The sequence below is a fragment of the Triturus cristatus genome, chromosome 3_1 (assembly GCF_964204655.1).
Source record: "Triturus cristatus chromosome 3_1, aTriCri1.1, whole genome shotgun sequence".
NCBI classification, from domain to species: domain Eukaryota; kingdom Metazoa; phylum Chordata; class Amphibia; order Caudata; family Salamandridae; genus Triturus; species Triturus cristatus.
In genome coordinates this window covers 351,509,789-351,525,666 of record NC_140583.1, presented here as the reverse complement: position 1 = coordinate 351,525,666, position 15,878 = coordinate 351,509,789, and the positions used below count along the sequence as shown (strand labels likewise).

Genomic DNA, 15,878 nt, shown 5'->3' with positions numbered 1-15,878 from the left:
AGCCGTTCCATCTACCCTTTCACAGCCTCATTCTCTCATGAACCCACTTTCAAACTCTGACCAATTAAACTTGAACCAGAAATCTATATACTTCCTAACAATAAAAAAACATTCTCCTATCACCCATAATCATAGTACGTTCTCCCAAAGCTCTCACCTCTATTTTTCACCTAGTTTCCTGACTCACAGCTAACATTAACCTTCCACTCTTCTCTAAAAGATGAGCTTCCCTTTCTCTAAAAAGTTCTCCTAAATTCTGACAGTTTATCACCCATGACCCACCACCCTTCTTAGAGAAAATCTTAGAGAGAGATGTAGCCACAAAAATCCAAAAGAACATCAAGTGCCACCGATTCTGCAGGACTAAAACAGAAACTAAACAGGTAGTCAACAATGCTCTGAGGATGACAGGCAAATGCGACTCCCTTGTCAAAGGCCTTCTACACAAGTTGCTTGTTTTTAATTGTGTTGACTTCCAGGTCCTACTCTCACCTCTATTAACTTGCATGGGCATCTGCAACACCATACGATCATACATGACCCATGGAGCCCCACTCCCCAAACAGATCTCTCTCTCTTTCCCAATATGCTAAAGACCTGCAAGTATTCTCAAAGCCTCACTGGCCGATGGCATACAATGCTACAGATCACCCAAACCTCGATGGCAGCATCTAATGAAGGCTCAGTCTGGCCAAATCCAGCCAAAAGAATGAAACCACACTGCAGACTCAAATCCAAGACTGGTTGCCCTTCATTGTATTCCTCTCCTTGATTCATGCCCGGTGTCATATTTCTTGGTTTCCACTTATCTAACCACCTCTCATACATGGGTCAACTGAAAAAGAAAGCTCAAAAAGCATGGAGTCATCAAGCCTTTCCCACAGAAGCATACATTTCCAACTGAATTTTTGAACCATGGTGCAAGCCCTCTCCCTATCCCACTTCAATCTGATCACTGGCCTTCTCCCCGACCACTCCTTTCTCCAGCAAATGTTTTACTGCATATAGGTTCATGCATCTTCTTCAAAGAACCCTCGATCACATGCGAACACTACTCCATTTTCTTCCCCTGCAGATGTGGATTATTTCAAAAAGGTAAAAACAGACTACCTTGCAGAAAAGCTCTAGATGTCTGTTGTTTGACAGAATGTCTAATACATCACTCATGAAGCAACACATCTGGATGACACTGATAGCAGCTTCCCTTACATTTCAGACTACCCCATCTCAGCTACATTTCAGGAAAACATATAGACACACGCCATCAATATCTTCTTGCCAGTCACTGATCAATTACTCTATTACTTGTTGTATCCTACACGCTGTAATGCATATGTTATGTTGAAAAAATCCCCAAACCCGCTCTGCATAAATTGAATGCATTGAATTAGTTATATGAATAGCAGCCCTGCCTGTCGGGCACTCTCTGGTCACTGTTTAAGGCATTCTGTTGCACTGCAGAGTCAGGTGGCTCAATCATATAACATTTGCTATTTTTGTGACTCGTAAATGGTTGAATTCACACCCACAGACCACTCACCAAAATTGACTAGCATTTAACAAACCATATTATAATGATCAATTTATAAAAGTCTTTCCCAGGGCACAGTATTTTAATTGGGCACATTTACCTTCTCTGCTGGAGGAACAGGAAACTGGGTCACTTGTTGATCGGACTATGTTAGCCAGTCTGTACTTCCTGGCATGCTTGTGCATGAGAGAACCCTCGCAGCAGCCTGCATGCGTTGAAGTGTTCACAGGGATGCTGCTGGGAGAAGGCTGACAGTGTGATGTAGATTGGCCGAAGACACTTGTTTTTATGGGTTTTAACGATGGAGGGGCCTTGCTCCCCCTTGCTGAACTCTGGGATTCTTTCTCCAGCGCACCGCAGTGTCCAGACACGCAGTCAGGGGATCTGGCCTGAGTGGAGCTATCATAGTCCTGCGCTTGGGATCTGTCCACCGAGACTATACTTGACAACCCATCATCCTCGCCAGGTGAACAGTATGAGTTATTCATGTGGAGCCCACAGTGGACGCCATGCTCAAGGCTAGTGCAGCTTGTGTCAGTGTTAGCTGCGCGGATGGTGTTGTATGGAGAAAAGTCTGTTGAGCGCATCGATCCCTGAACCTCCAGCGAGCACAGGTCATCAGATGAGCAGGTATGGTCCGGGATATCGGCAATGTCAGAGATGAGGAACGAGGTGCTGTCCACAGACACTGTAGAAGAGATGTACCATGTTAAAGGGATATCAAATGCATAAAGAGCTGTTCAGTAAATAAATAAATAAATATGTATATATATATATATATATATATTTAAGCGCTTGACAAATAAAATGTAAATGTTACTGTCTAATTTGTAATCAATACCGGTTAAAGCTTTCCTGAGCCAGTGCAGCTCACAAATGTTGCACTAGTTTGAAAGTAATCACGTTTACTTATAATTTATGAATGGACCTGTTAGCAAGAAAATCATGTTAGTAAAATCAGTCATGAAACAATGCATAATACAGGACCCAATTACTAGTTCAGTACAAAATTGATTGCTTCACAGTAGTTGCCGTTTAAACGATCACTTTGGCCAGTGGTACTCACAGTCAGAATACACAAAATATGTTCCACCATCACCACATATGCAGTATCAGGCTTCCATCAGCCCTTTATCTAGTTTTTAGGTCGAGCGTAGACAGCGCTTGCGCTGTTGCTTGGCGACTGACCTGTTGTGTATGCTTTAGCAGTTGAACTCCTCCCATTGCTGCCAGATGGTTTTAAGTCTCGCCTACGGTGCGCACATGCGCTGCTTAGGAAAAAGACCTTTAGTAATCGGCACAGCTTTGCGGGCAAAAACATGCACACGTTGCATTGCTTTGAATATCAATGCGTGCACGTTTGGCGTTTCCCTTGCGGGAGCGAGCTTACAAACCATATGTTTGTAATTAACTCGCTCGCTCCCGCAAGGGAAACAGGCCCATGCACCCTCCTCTATCCCCTCCCCCTGCTGCTTTTTACTTTCAGCGTGAGGCGCGCGCTGATGTTTTGTTACTACTGAGGCTTACAGTCATCCATTACTTGTTTTCTTTGGTTTCGACTTTGCCCACCGTGTGTCTTTGCTACCTTCTATCCTGGCACTGATGTCTTTATTTGTACATAGCCTACTGGAAAGCTGGTGCCGTGTTGTGACTCAATCTTCCAGCTGATTGCTGCCTGTGGGTCTAACAGTGCGGTTTCAAACCGTTTACTAATAACTTCTTATCTCCAGCTTGCATTCCTTTGGAGTTTTTTTTTATGGGGGTTTTGTTTTACAAATGCAGCTCAGACGGTTACAATTTAACGCTTTCCTGCCCACCAACTGCTGAAGCAAATTACCCATCTTTTTCCACTAAACCATTTATCAGGTCCATTCTGTTCGTTACTACATCTGCGGTTTCCGAAGAAAGCTTGTTTAGCAAAAGTCTTTTAATTACTAGTGGTCAGTGGTTAAAATGGCGCTGGGCAAACGTACGTTTGTTTTTTATCTTATTAATCGTAGTGGCTTTGCATCATCTCCCTGAATGTAATGTATTGCTGGTTTTGACTCACTTAATTCCATCAATATAATTGTCACACTGCTCAAACGCTGGGTTTGTGGTGAGCTTGCCTTGAAACACTGTACTTGTCCTGTGGTTCTCGTCTGACCAGTATTCATTTCTCTGCTTGGGTTTCTTCAGCAAACGTTGCATGCAGTTTCCTGTTCAAATATTTTTTCCTTTGAGTGTAGGGTCATAGCCTGATTTTAAATCTTGTACTGTATTGTGGGTGCTTAATTAATTGTAGTTACCAATGGCGTGATTAGTGTCAATATGAAACCCTGTCTGTGCGGTAAATTAGTTCTCAAATACCGTCCAATTTTTCTGATTCTACATTTAGGAATAGCGCAATCAGCCCGGTTGAAATAACGATGTTCAGCACATGTACTGGTGCTATCTATCTACTTTTGCACCCCCAATGTGTACTGTGTAATTTTGCTTCCCTAATGAGTTCGCCATTATATCCACTGTTAGTGTCTGCAAAATGTGGACCAAGCACATCGTGAAACTGGATTGGCTACCCTGCTAATCCTTTTGTGTAGCAATGCAAGAGCCTAAATTGTTTCTCTTGCACTGCCCAAATTTAGACAAATTTAATGCCATCTTCCAGTGAAACATATTTTTGACTATGAAACTAAAAATCCCCCCAAAAAAGCTTTGGTAAAGCCAATAGGTCTCTCCTTTGTGGCCTATGCCTTTGATGATGCCTTTTGGAAATGCTGTGCAGCATGGCCAAAACAAAGGAAAACAAGCATTGGCATAGCCAATAGGTCTCGCTTTTGGGACCTTATAAGTATTTAGCTATGCAGCACAATATCCTTGGTGCAACAACATCAACTGTTGCATGGCTAAACACTTATAAGGTCCCAAAAGCGAGACCTATTGGCTATGCCAATGATTGTTTTATTTGGCTCTGTTACTGTCCTTCACAAAAACTTGTTTGCTAATGGGTAATCCTCCCTTTATGTCCCTCCTTTTCATTTCTGTTTTGGCCGGTTGCAGCACAGCCTACGTACTATATTGTTACACCATAGGTGTTTATGTCTTCGTTTGGGGACTTCTTCTTAGGTCTCGCCTACGCAGCGTGCATGCGCTGCTTAGGCAAAAAGACCTTTTGCAATCGCTTTGGCTTTTCAGCCAAAAACATGCACGCGTTCCATTGCCTAAAATGGCAACGCGTGCACGTGTGGCGATTTACTTGCGGGAGCGCTTTGCCATATGGTAGTAATTATCGCTCCTGGCACTGCTCGCTCTCGCAAGTGAAACGCTTTAACTCGCCCCCTCCTCTCGCCCCTCCCCCTTCCTGCCTCCTTTTAGCGCGAGGAACGGGCTTATTTACACTGCCGCCTTGATGTAATAGTTACTGTACTCGTAACAATAAATCATGCCATAGTGTAGCATAGCACCACATATCTGCATTCCCTAAAACTTATACTCCTTTGGAGTTTTGCTGAAGAGTTCACAAGTCAAAGACTTGTGCGCATGCTGTCTCTGTATGCCCAGCATTCAATCACACATGATAAGACTCTGTTTACATGTCCTAACGGTAACGCCCTTTATGTTTACTGATCAGGGGAAGCTTCGGCAAACCCCAAATGACTAGAAACACCACGTTGACTAATTATGCTGGGGGAAGTCATCATAAATGCACGTATACTTTTGTCAGGGCAACAGAAGAAACAAATGTTGTTTCTTTGTATATCGCCCTTCTGTTAGCAGATATGGCTTCTGTGCGTCTTTGAAAATGGGAGCTGGCCTGGCGCTGACAGAATAAGCAGGGCAGGACGCAGAGGTTAAGATGAGGTGCATGATGCAGATGGGGTGGGGGGGCGGGGGGCACTTTGATGCAGCTGCGGTTGAACTCACCCTTCCACTCCCCAGCTCCACAGACCTCCTGTGTGTCTCCGGCCCAGAAAGGTCGCTGTGCGCCGGATTCTCGGTCTTGCCAAGGGAGGCCCATCACGGAATGTGGGCCTGGCAGATGCACGGTAAAAGAGGCCCTCGCTGCCTGAGAACACTATATTACTGGACGCTGGCGTGTCCTGTGCTTGTAAACATGCGCCATCTGGCCGCCCCCTCTTCCAGATGAACACACTGCCACGTGCACGCGGGACTCTGCAGCCTGACGTCATGAACACAAACATCACTCTGCCTCGAAGTACCCACACTGTACAGAATGAAAAACCCATTATATAACTTTAAAACCATTGGTACTTGCAATGGCATTTATATAGCGCTTATTACCCCTGAAGAGGCGTCGAAGCGCTTTTTTTGGCGAGTAGAGTACCTGTTATGTACACAACCCACTCCAAAGTACAGAATTTACTTCCTGGGGGGAGGAATAGAGGGAGGAGGGGGGTGAATGTTATGTGGTCCTAGCATTAGTAGGCGGTTAAAGGTTCTTTAGCTACCATTGGTACTGTATTGTGGGCTGCCATGTTAATCGTGTGTAGTAGTGCATAAAATTGGCCGAAAGGTGGCTGGCTCATAGAAGCTTTTGTGGTGGTGTGTGGCGCTATTAGCTTGAGTGATAGGTTGGTCATGTGAATGCTTCGTATTAATCCCCTTCCAAATCAATAGGGTTGAACGAGGAAAACCTTTAAAGGTATGCACATGAAAGCCTTAGTTGTATCATACTTGGTAATTACTGTGTGCAATAAAGTCCAAACCGCAGGATCCTATTTCAGCAGGTAAATCTTGTCAGAGTTTAACTCTGGGAAAAGGGCCGGTAAATTGTGGATTTAGTTGTGGTAAGCACCAAAATCCCCATGTCCATCCCCTAATGCAAAGCACACCCTTGATCAGAGCTCTGACCTTGTTCTCTTGGGTTATTACGCTTAAAACTGCCCCAGCTAGAGGGTTGCTTCACCTAGCTAGGCATTGTTAAAGACCACCGAGCGCTTCCTTCCAAGGTGTGTGTTTTTTGGTGAAGGATCATCTTGTGGTTTATAAGGCATTGTGAACGAGTACCGAACACTCCCTTGACTGTGTGCGTTTTCGGGGGCACTATGAACAAGCAATTTCCTTAACCGTGTGTGTATATTTGGGGGCTTGATGAACACAGACACCATGCATCATCTGTGTTTCATTACTGTGGATGGTCGGACATTGTGGTTTTGATTTAGGCATGTTCTTGTGAGCTGGTGGTTGAGTATTTCCGAATGTGTAACACTTTCATGCAATTGAACACGCACCGAGCACAACTACTTCCCTCAAAGTGTTTTTGTTTTTTGAAGCACTATGACTGCAGCAGATGCTTTAACATAGTGCTTCATCTCTTGGATTATTAAGTTTTAAACTGCATCGTCCGATGGTTGCTGGCTTAGCAAGGCATAGTTGTAAAATGTGTTAAAAGTAAAAGATGCGGGACAGGCACAAACAATGCACCTTTGAGACCCTTCTAAGGGGTGGATACTGAAACGACAGCAGCTGGCGATCCTGCACTTTTCCTGCTATGCAATCCATAGTTGAGTACATCAGGTTATTACAAGATGCTGTTTCCTGGTGTGATAGTGCAGTGGAAATGTATACAGTTTAAGTTACACAGAAAAAAACAGATGTGCCTTTCTTGCTAGTGCTGCAGACGTTTAGTTTTGGGAACCAGGGTTCCTGTCTCGGTTGCTGGATTCACATCCTGTGTTTTGTGAGGACAAAAAAGGCAGCTAGTAAAGGAGATAAAAGCCATGCTAATTTTTGGGCTCATCTGTTCTATATGGAACATTTCAAAAGAAATCCAACAGATTTTTTACTTTCCTAGGCCATATGTAACACAATCCTGGCACCGGCTTTGACAAAGAAGGGGAAAGACTCTGCGAAATTAATGAAAACTACTATACGTTAAAAAAAAGGGTGCATCAGTCTTCTTCACAGGTCGCAAAGGAAGTGTGCCCAGAAATAGATTTTAAATTATTAAACATGATAACTTGCGGATATACAGTTTTGTTGAATTTTAAAATATTTAATGGTAAGCAATAAACAATGAAAACATATAGGCATGTTACTTTGTTGCTTGTGAATTTGTTTCTTGGGTTTCTGTTTTGGGCACAGTAGCTGATTTAACATCCAAGGTTATATTTAGGTTAACTCTATTGATTAAATAATAACAATAATCCACATTTGTAAAGTGCGAACAATCACCCGTAAGGGTCTCTAGGCGCTGGGGGCATTCGGGAAGATTAAGCAAGCTATTGCCCAGAGTCACATGGTGCTGGGCGAAACTGCCGCCGGTGCCAGGGATTGAACCGTGATCCCCAGATTACGGAGTCAGTCGCCCTGGCCGCGGCGCCACACCTCTAAGCATAATACAAACACAAGTAACATGTTTGTGTGGCACAATAGCACACATTATATTACTTGGAAATGGACAGCGATGTGGGAAATACACAGGCACTACCTAAGCAACCACGCAGCACCCCCACCTCAACATAACTCAGCACCACCTCAGCATAACTCAACACCTCCTCCTCATCACTCAGCACCCCCTCAGCATCACTTGGCATCACCCAGCACCACCTCAACATCACTGCTTACCACCTACGTTTCATTCATCATAACCCATGTATCACCTCTGCAACAGCACAACATAACCTCAGCACCACCACAGCATCACTAAGCACCACCTCAATCTGCCCTCAGAGTATGGCATCTATTCATTGTCGCCTACTGTCCGTCCGCTGCACACATTAGAATTAAATAATTAGTTCCCAAAGTCGAAAACTCCCATTAAATATGTCCCCACACCATAGCAAAAATATAACAAACAAGCATTACAAGAATCGGCAAAATGAATAGTTCTAGCTAAACACTTATAAGAACTCAAAGACGAGACCTATTGGCTATGCTAATGCTTGTTTTATGTAGGCAGAGTGCAAGCCTGGGCAATAATAATGGTGGCTGCGCCTTTGTTTTATTATTTACACCGCGGAACGCTGTCTTTTTATGTGTATTTTTTTTTTTTTTACACACTGGCTGCACCATGGTTTAGCTTTAACCATCCGGCGGGTGCCACCATTGTACCAACAGTATAGAAAAGGCAGGGCCGGCATCGGACACACCGATAATATGGTGGTCCTGCCGGCCCTTGACGACCTGGGAGGCGGGCCTGTCGCGCACAGCAGGGACGCGACAGGCGCGCCTCCACCAGGATTGGTCGGTGGTCATGGGTCGTGACCCCAAAGTGAAGTGAATCACTTCCAGGTCACGCAAGCGGCAAGCACCAGGCCGGCTAGAACCGGTCTGGTGTAAAGTGGCCATAAAAGGCTGGGGAGCAGAGGAATCTTCCTCTTTGCCTTCTGCGCTCCCCAGCCTGTAGACCAGCCTCGCTAGGAGGCTGCTATTTAATTTTGTTTTTGTTGATTCTACAGGTCACCTTCGCGAGCCGTGGTGATCATCGGGGAGGCTTACTGCACGTCTGCTTTGGGTTCCACGGGTCGGTGGAACGGAGGATTTTCGGTGCTGGTCTGCAGAGCGGGCGGTTTACGCGGCATGCGCTCCCCTGTGCCGGGATTGACTGAAGCGTGGAGAGTGAGGAACCAGCGGTTCCGGTCTTCGATGGATCGGGGACTTCGGTGGAGCAGTTCGGAGAGGCGGGCGGGTCTGGGATTCGGGCGCTCAAGCAGAGTCACTGTGGCCTAATAGTTAAGGGCTGAGACTCATTCTCTCATGGTTACGCGTTCAATCCTTGGGGTTTGTCTCTACAAGTAAAGGAGTAAGCACTGGTATCTTACTTGACTAAGGTTGGATTTGTTTTAACTAGGTGTTTGGTTCCCATAGCTCATTTTGCATAGGTCGCTTACAGGGGCACGGTGGCACTGTGAGAGGGTCTGAGATTCTTATGCCCAATATTAAGTGTGCAATTCTCAAGGCTTGTGTTTGTTAGAGCTCTTACAAGTGCGCTACTAAGAGGGGGGCGCTTAGTTAGTGGTGCGCAACGGCAATTTTTCGAATTTTAATATACTTGAGAACGCAGTGGGGGAGGCAGCGCTTTTCCTTTCAATTGTAGGTAGCACACCGTCTTGTCTGTTACAGCGCATTGTGATTAAAGGGTGGACAGTGAACATCAAATATATAGCAGTTTGCGGGGCACATCTGGGTTTGGTGTTGACCCGTGGGGGGGACTGCACGTGATCTTGTGTTTTTTATTTATTACAGTGTATGAGAACATTCGCATCAGGCAAATAAGAGGCGGGTGTATTACGGAGTCCAGCAATCAGGTGGAGCTGCGCAGGTGACATCCGGGGGGTGGGGGGGGCACGTACAGGCCTGCATTTCACTGCTTCTGTGAGCTGCACGGGCTGAGATTACTCACCTAACTCACCAGATTAGCCGGTGTGGCGCAGCTCTGGTTGCGTGGGTGCTTACGGCCAGTCGTGTACCTACAACAGAAGGTAAGGGCCTGGATGGTGGTACCAGGCCATGACGCAAAGGGGGGACGTTGTTCCATTGTGTGCCATTGCCAACTTAGGTGTGTAAGCGGGGCTAGCATTGTATTCGCGGTGATAGTCACAGCACGGTCAAAGTAATCGGCAGTAGGTTAAGCAACAATGGCAAGTAAAATGAAACGGGACGATAAGCGCTCTTGCATGGAGTACATAATGGAGACAATGATGCGTAAAATGGTTACCATGGACAGGAGATCGAAGAAAGTGGATAAATTGGGACAAAACCTGGCAGATGTCAGGGAGAGGGTTGAAGGTCAGGAGGGGGCTTTGGAAAGGCCAAGGCGCAACATAGTACCCCCAAGCAAAGAGGTGAATTAGATCCCCTTCTTAAACGGGTTAGGCCCAAAAAAGGGGGTACTAAGCCGAAAGCACTGGTACGAGTGTCTCAGCCCAGGGATGAAGAGGTGCCTGGCCCATCAGGGGTGGGGCCACTGGTAGGGGTTCCATTGGGTGCCCCGGTCCCAGCTGTTCCCGGGGGGGGGGGGGGTTAGTCCCGCTGGGGGGTCCATCGGGAGTGGCTCCCCTGGGAGGTGTTCCACTGGGCGCCGCTGTACCGGTCGTTCCTGCGGGGGCGGGTCCTGTAGGCAGCAAGGCACAGGTTCCAGGGGCTACGGAGGGTGGGGTGCCAAAGGATAACCTGGCGGGCGCTAACCCGTTCCCACCAGAACTCTAGGGGGGGGGACACGTGACACGAGAGTTGAAAGAACTCATATGGTCAGGCAGATATGTTAGCATTTTCTCTTTGCTCATGGATGAAAGGGAAAGGGAGGAAGCTAAGAAACAGAAAGACTGGATGCTCCCGAGAGAATGGGAAACTGAGTTGGTAAAATTCAGGGTGGAAGAGAACTTGAATAACTGGATCAGGGGCTTCTCAGTATTCATGGCAGTAATGGCTGAACGTTTTCCTAACATACAGGCAGAGATGGCGTGTTATCAGAAACGCATCACTATGGCTCATGACAAATATGGGGGGGGTGGTTGGAAGCAGTATGACATAGCCTTCAGGAGGGCTAAGTCATCTGACCCAGTCCTGTCCTGGAACCAGGTCGACACGATCTCTTGGTTGGATCAGTTTGGGGCAGCACAGTCCAATAATCAATTTGGTACAGTGAAATCTAATAACAGGGGACAGACAACCCAATCCTTTCACTCTTATCAGCCCTTTCGGCCTTCCCAAAATACAGGCCAGGCCAATAGCTCGGGGGCCGAGGGGGACGGAAGGGGACATGTTGGGATTTTAATAGGAGGACATGCACCAGGACACCAAGCACATGCAAGTTCAAACACGCCTGCTCTATCTGCGCTAACCCATCACACCCAGAGTCCAAGTGTCTCAAGAAATCTAGGGATAAGGAAAGAGGAAACAGGAATGAGGGTAGGGTGCACCAGGTGGCACACTCACCCATTGACATGACGGCTATGACCCCTTGGCTGAACAAGTACCCTTGCCATTTCACTGCTAGGACTCTGCAAGAAGGCTTCACGTATGGGTTTAGGATCCCTGCACCAGATTATGTTGGGGCACCTGAATGAAAAAATCAACTTTCGGTTAGGACCAACCCAGACGTGGCGGCAACTAAGATTACTAAAGAACTACGCCTGAACAGAATAATGGGCCCATTTGACTGCATCCAGTGCACAATTTTGTTTGTTCCCCTTTGAGGGTGGTCCCCAAAAAAGAGGAGGGCGAGTTCAGGTTGATTTACAATCTATATGCAAAAAGGGCAACTCATTGAATGACGCCATCAGTGACGAGATTTGTAGTGTAAAATACGTGTCATTTCACCAGGCGGTTGAAATGCTTAGGGGCCTGGGCCCTGGTGCATTGCTGCCAAAATCGATTATATTGAGTCTGCTTTTCGTTTTGATACCAGTTCACCCTGAGGACTTTCACTTGCTAGGATTTAAGTTTCAAGAACAATTCTACATGGATATGCGTATGCCCATGGTTTGCTTGGTCTCCTGTGCCTATTTTGAAAAATTCTGTTCATTTTTGGAATGGGTTTTTAGACGGGTGACCGGGCATCAGTTTGTCATGCTCTATCTAGATGACTTTCTTATCCTGGGGTCGGCGGGCTCCCGGGAGTGTGCGTGGGCACTGCAGGAATTCTGCACGCTCATTCGGGCTTTTGGGGTCCCCCTGGCACCGGGCAAGACAGATGGACCAACAACAATGATCTAATTTTTAGGCATTGAGTTAGATTCAGTCCAAGGGTGTTTCCGTTTGCCGGTAGACAAGATTAAAAAATTCAGGACAGCATTGCAGCAATGCCTAGCCAAGACTAAGGTTACCTAGCATCAGTTACAGCAAATGGTAGGACAGTTCTACTTTGATCTCAGAGTGATTTCAATGGCACGACCATTCACCCGCTCCATCGGTCAGGCCATGACCGGTCTTAAAGAAAAGCACCACCACACCAGGCAGTCGGTGGAGGTTAGGCAGGACATGCGGATTTGGATGGCATTCCTGCAGGACTTCAACGGCAGGGTAGTGTGGCCCGGTCCACCCACTACCTCTGCAGAGTTAGGTTTATGGACTGATGCTGCAGGTAGTGTGGGATTTGGTGCCATACTTGGCAATGAGTAGGTGGCGCAGCAGTGGCCAGCAACATGGGTGCAGAATGGGTTAACAGCTAACATTGGCTTCTTGGAATTGTTTTCTATCTGGGTGGCCTTCACAGTATGGCCTGAAAGACTGCGTAATCAATCAGTGGTGTTTTGGTCTGACAACATGACTGTAGTCGAATGCATCAACCAGCAAGCTGTAAAATGATCCTCCGCCTGTTGAAAGAGATGGTGCTGTTGTGTATGAAAGAGAACATACTGTTTAGGGCTAAACATGTGCCAGGTGTGTTAAATCATGCTGCTGATGCACTCTCTCGCTTCAAGATGCAGGTCTTCAGAGCACACCTTTCCTCTGCAGAAGCGAACCCAATGTCCTTTCCAGAAGTACTTTGGCTGATTGGTGCCCCCAACTACCGAACCTCGTGGCAGCTAGCTCCCAGGACCAGGAAAGCTTATGAAGCGGTGTTTTGGGCATATTGAAGCATTCTTGGAAAGGATTGGGCAGAGGAATGGCATGACACAGGGGCACTTCTGCGTTACTTAGGTGCTTTACATGAGGAGGGGTGCCCAGTGGCAGCAGCCAGGTGCCACGTGGCAGCAATATCTTTCTTCACCCGAACCAGAGACAGGGGAGATCCCACCGATAGCTTCACAGTCAGGAAGGCTTTAAAGGGTTGGCAGTGCATCCAAGGAGCAGCACCGGACTTGAGACGTCCAATAAGAGTAGAGCTGCTAACAGCCTTACTGGGGACGCTTGACACTGTCTGCAACACCAAAGGGGAAGCTCTGCTATTCAGGGCGGACTTTTCATTTGCCTTTTATGGCGCTTTACGCATAGGGGAATTGGTGGCCCCGAATACACAGGATATGCAAGGGGGTTTACAGATAGACCATGCAAAGGTACAGGGCGACGCCTTATTGATATCCATTTAGAAGTCCAAAACTGACCGAGAGGCCCGTGGTGAGGGGTTAGTACTACATTGGGCACATGGTAATCCGTGCTGCCCCGTAGCACATTTGGAAGCATTTTTACAGCATAGACCCTGTACAAGGGGGGGGGACATTATTAATCCATGCGGACGGTACACCGCTCACCAGGTTTCAATTTAAAAGGGTCATGGATATGGCAGTACAGCAGGCAGGTTTAGATCCTAGTTTCTTTGGAACTCATTCTTTTAGAATAGGGGCTGCCACAGAGGCAACAGCAAGGGGCTTGCACAGCAGCAATGTCAAAAGAATTGGGAGATGGTCATCTAATTGTTACAAACGCTATGTGCGGCTGCACATGTTGTAAGTGGGACGTTAACACTGTATTGATGCATGTCTTTTTCTGCTTATCACTACAGTTTCTCCAACCTGTCACGCAAGGTGGAAACTGGCGCCGGCCCATCAACAACTATCAAAACAAAGACATGCACCTCCACCGGAAACAGGACCACAGGTGGTTTGGATTATACGCAATTCATATATGCGATGTTTGAAGGCATTTTTCTTTTTAGGAAATTTCAAATACAGAGCTGATCAGGCTGGTTTTCAGGTCTCACTGCATGGTAGCAGGGGTTTCTACTTGAGTCAGTTCAGGAGTTTTGTAAGGGACCTACTGAGCAAAGGGGGGCCCCTCCCTAATATTATTATCTTACACCTGGGAGGGAATTATCTGGTGAATCTGGGCAGAAGAGGGCTAGTTGAATCCATAATCACAGAGGTGGGTTGGTTAGCTAAAACATGTCAGGGATGCACCATAGCATGGTCACAGATGGTACCTAGATGTCAATGGAGTGGGGGGGAGTCTGTGAGGGCACTGAACCACTCAGTAAGAATGATCAATAACAAGATAAAGAGGTTGTTTAGGTCTCCTCAGTTACAGACGATCGCCTACGGGTGCATCAGTGGGGATCCGTGCTTCTTAAAAGACGGTGTCCACTTATCAAAGGTAGGTAACGCAATCCTCTCAGAGAATTTGCTGGCATGGTTAGTGGGCTTCAGTAGCAGGGCATGACCTCCTACTTAGCATAGTGGGGGGGGCCAGATAGTCGGGCAAAGAAGTTTTTTGGATTCAGAAATTGCACACACAGGCTCCGTGTGGACTCAACGATCGTCTAGATTTGTCATGCTTTTTGTAGACATTCTCCTCAGCGACCTCTAGTTCACTAATTCCTAGTGCATTCTTTACCATTCTGGGGTTCACCATCCTTTCACCACATCATTTCCATATAGCACCCGTATCATTCCCTACAGACTCACATCTGTAATCCGCCTTTTCACTACATTCACCTTGGCTTCATCTCTAGCGTCACCTCATCCACCATTCAACGACTGTATTTCTATATGATTGTTCTCCTCAATACGTACTTGGTCCACTAATATTTCACCTTCCCGACTACTGTCCTGTAAGCTTGGGGGGAGTGCGGGCCGGATACACAGACGTGGAGGCTATATGTAGTGAGCAATATTTAGATTTATTTAAAGCAACAGATGCATGGGGTGGATCATCTACAATAAGCTCCTTGCTTCCTTTCTTGAGTCCTCTCTTCTCTCTGCGTCTTTTAGGGGTGTTCTTCGAGATGACACTCTTCTCCGAGGTGGCGGCTCCCGTCAGCAGGGTGGGCTTGCGGAGGTTCGAGCAGTGGGGAGAGATAAGAATAGGTGCCGTTAGCTATTCCTTAATGGTTGAGTTACACCAGTCACCTCACCCGGGTAGTGCACAAAACAGCAGGATATGTGAAGCTGGGCGTCAAACTAGAGAACTGTGCTAAAGAGGGACGTGAGATCAAGAGGACTGTAATGGTGTCGGTATATGGGGCTGAGAATACCCCGACGCTATATACAAGAAAAAGGAAGGGGCGTGAGGGAAGCCGGTGCGGAGTTTGACTCTGGGTTTTGTTGTGTTTTGTGCCCTCGTTTAGATTATTCCCCCCCCCTCCCTACTTCACCCCGGTGCCCTGTAACCACCCGCCGCCCGTTCCTCCCTTCTCTCCCTGTGGCGATGGACTCACCGGCTCTGCCCCACCCCTCCAGGGATGCGGCCGCTCTCCAGCGTCCTCCGGTGGGCTCCACCAATCCTCACTCCCCTCGTCCTCGGCTTCAGGTCCGTCCGTGACCTCTTCTCGCTCGTGGTTTTCTCCCGCTTGGTTTTCCCTTCGTCTGGTCGGCTCTTCTTCCTTCATTTCTCCTCCGGCAGTGTCGCGCCCTCCCTCAGGTGTCCTCAGCGTTTTCTCTCGTCTCCAGCTTCCTGTTCCGAGGTCAGAGGTGTCGGCTTCCGCTGTACTCTGTTTCGGGATTGGTTCCTGGAGAGACACATGATA

The 15,878-nt window shown here is 47.1% G+C and overlaps 1 protein-coding gene across 3 annotated transcripts in view; it reads right to left on the bottom strand.

Annotated features, from left to right (window-relative positions):
* The window catches only part of ENTREP2 (endosomal transmembrane epsin interactor 2), a 1,789,361-nt gene that overhangs the window by 162,887 nt on the left and 1,610,596 nt on the right, over positions 1–15,878 (bottom strand). For all 3 annotated transcript variants that reach the window (XM_085644081.1, XM_085644083.1, XM_085644082.1), the window contains one exon: positions 1,632–2,219. In XM_085644081.1, coding sequence (XP_085500207.1) covers positions 1,632–2,219 — 588 coding nt within the window. The remainder of the gene's footprint in view (positions 1–1,631; positions 2,220–15,878) is intronic.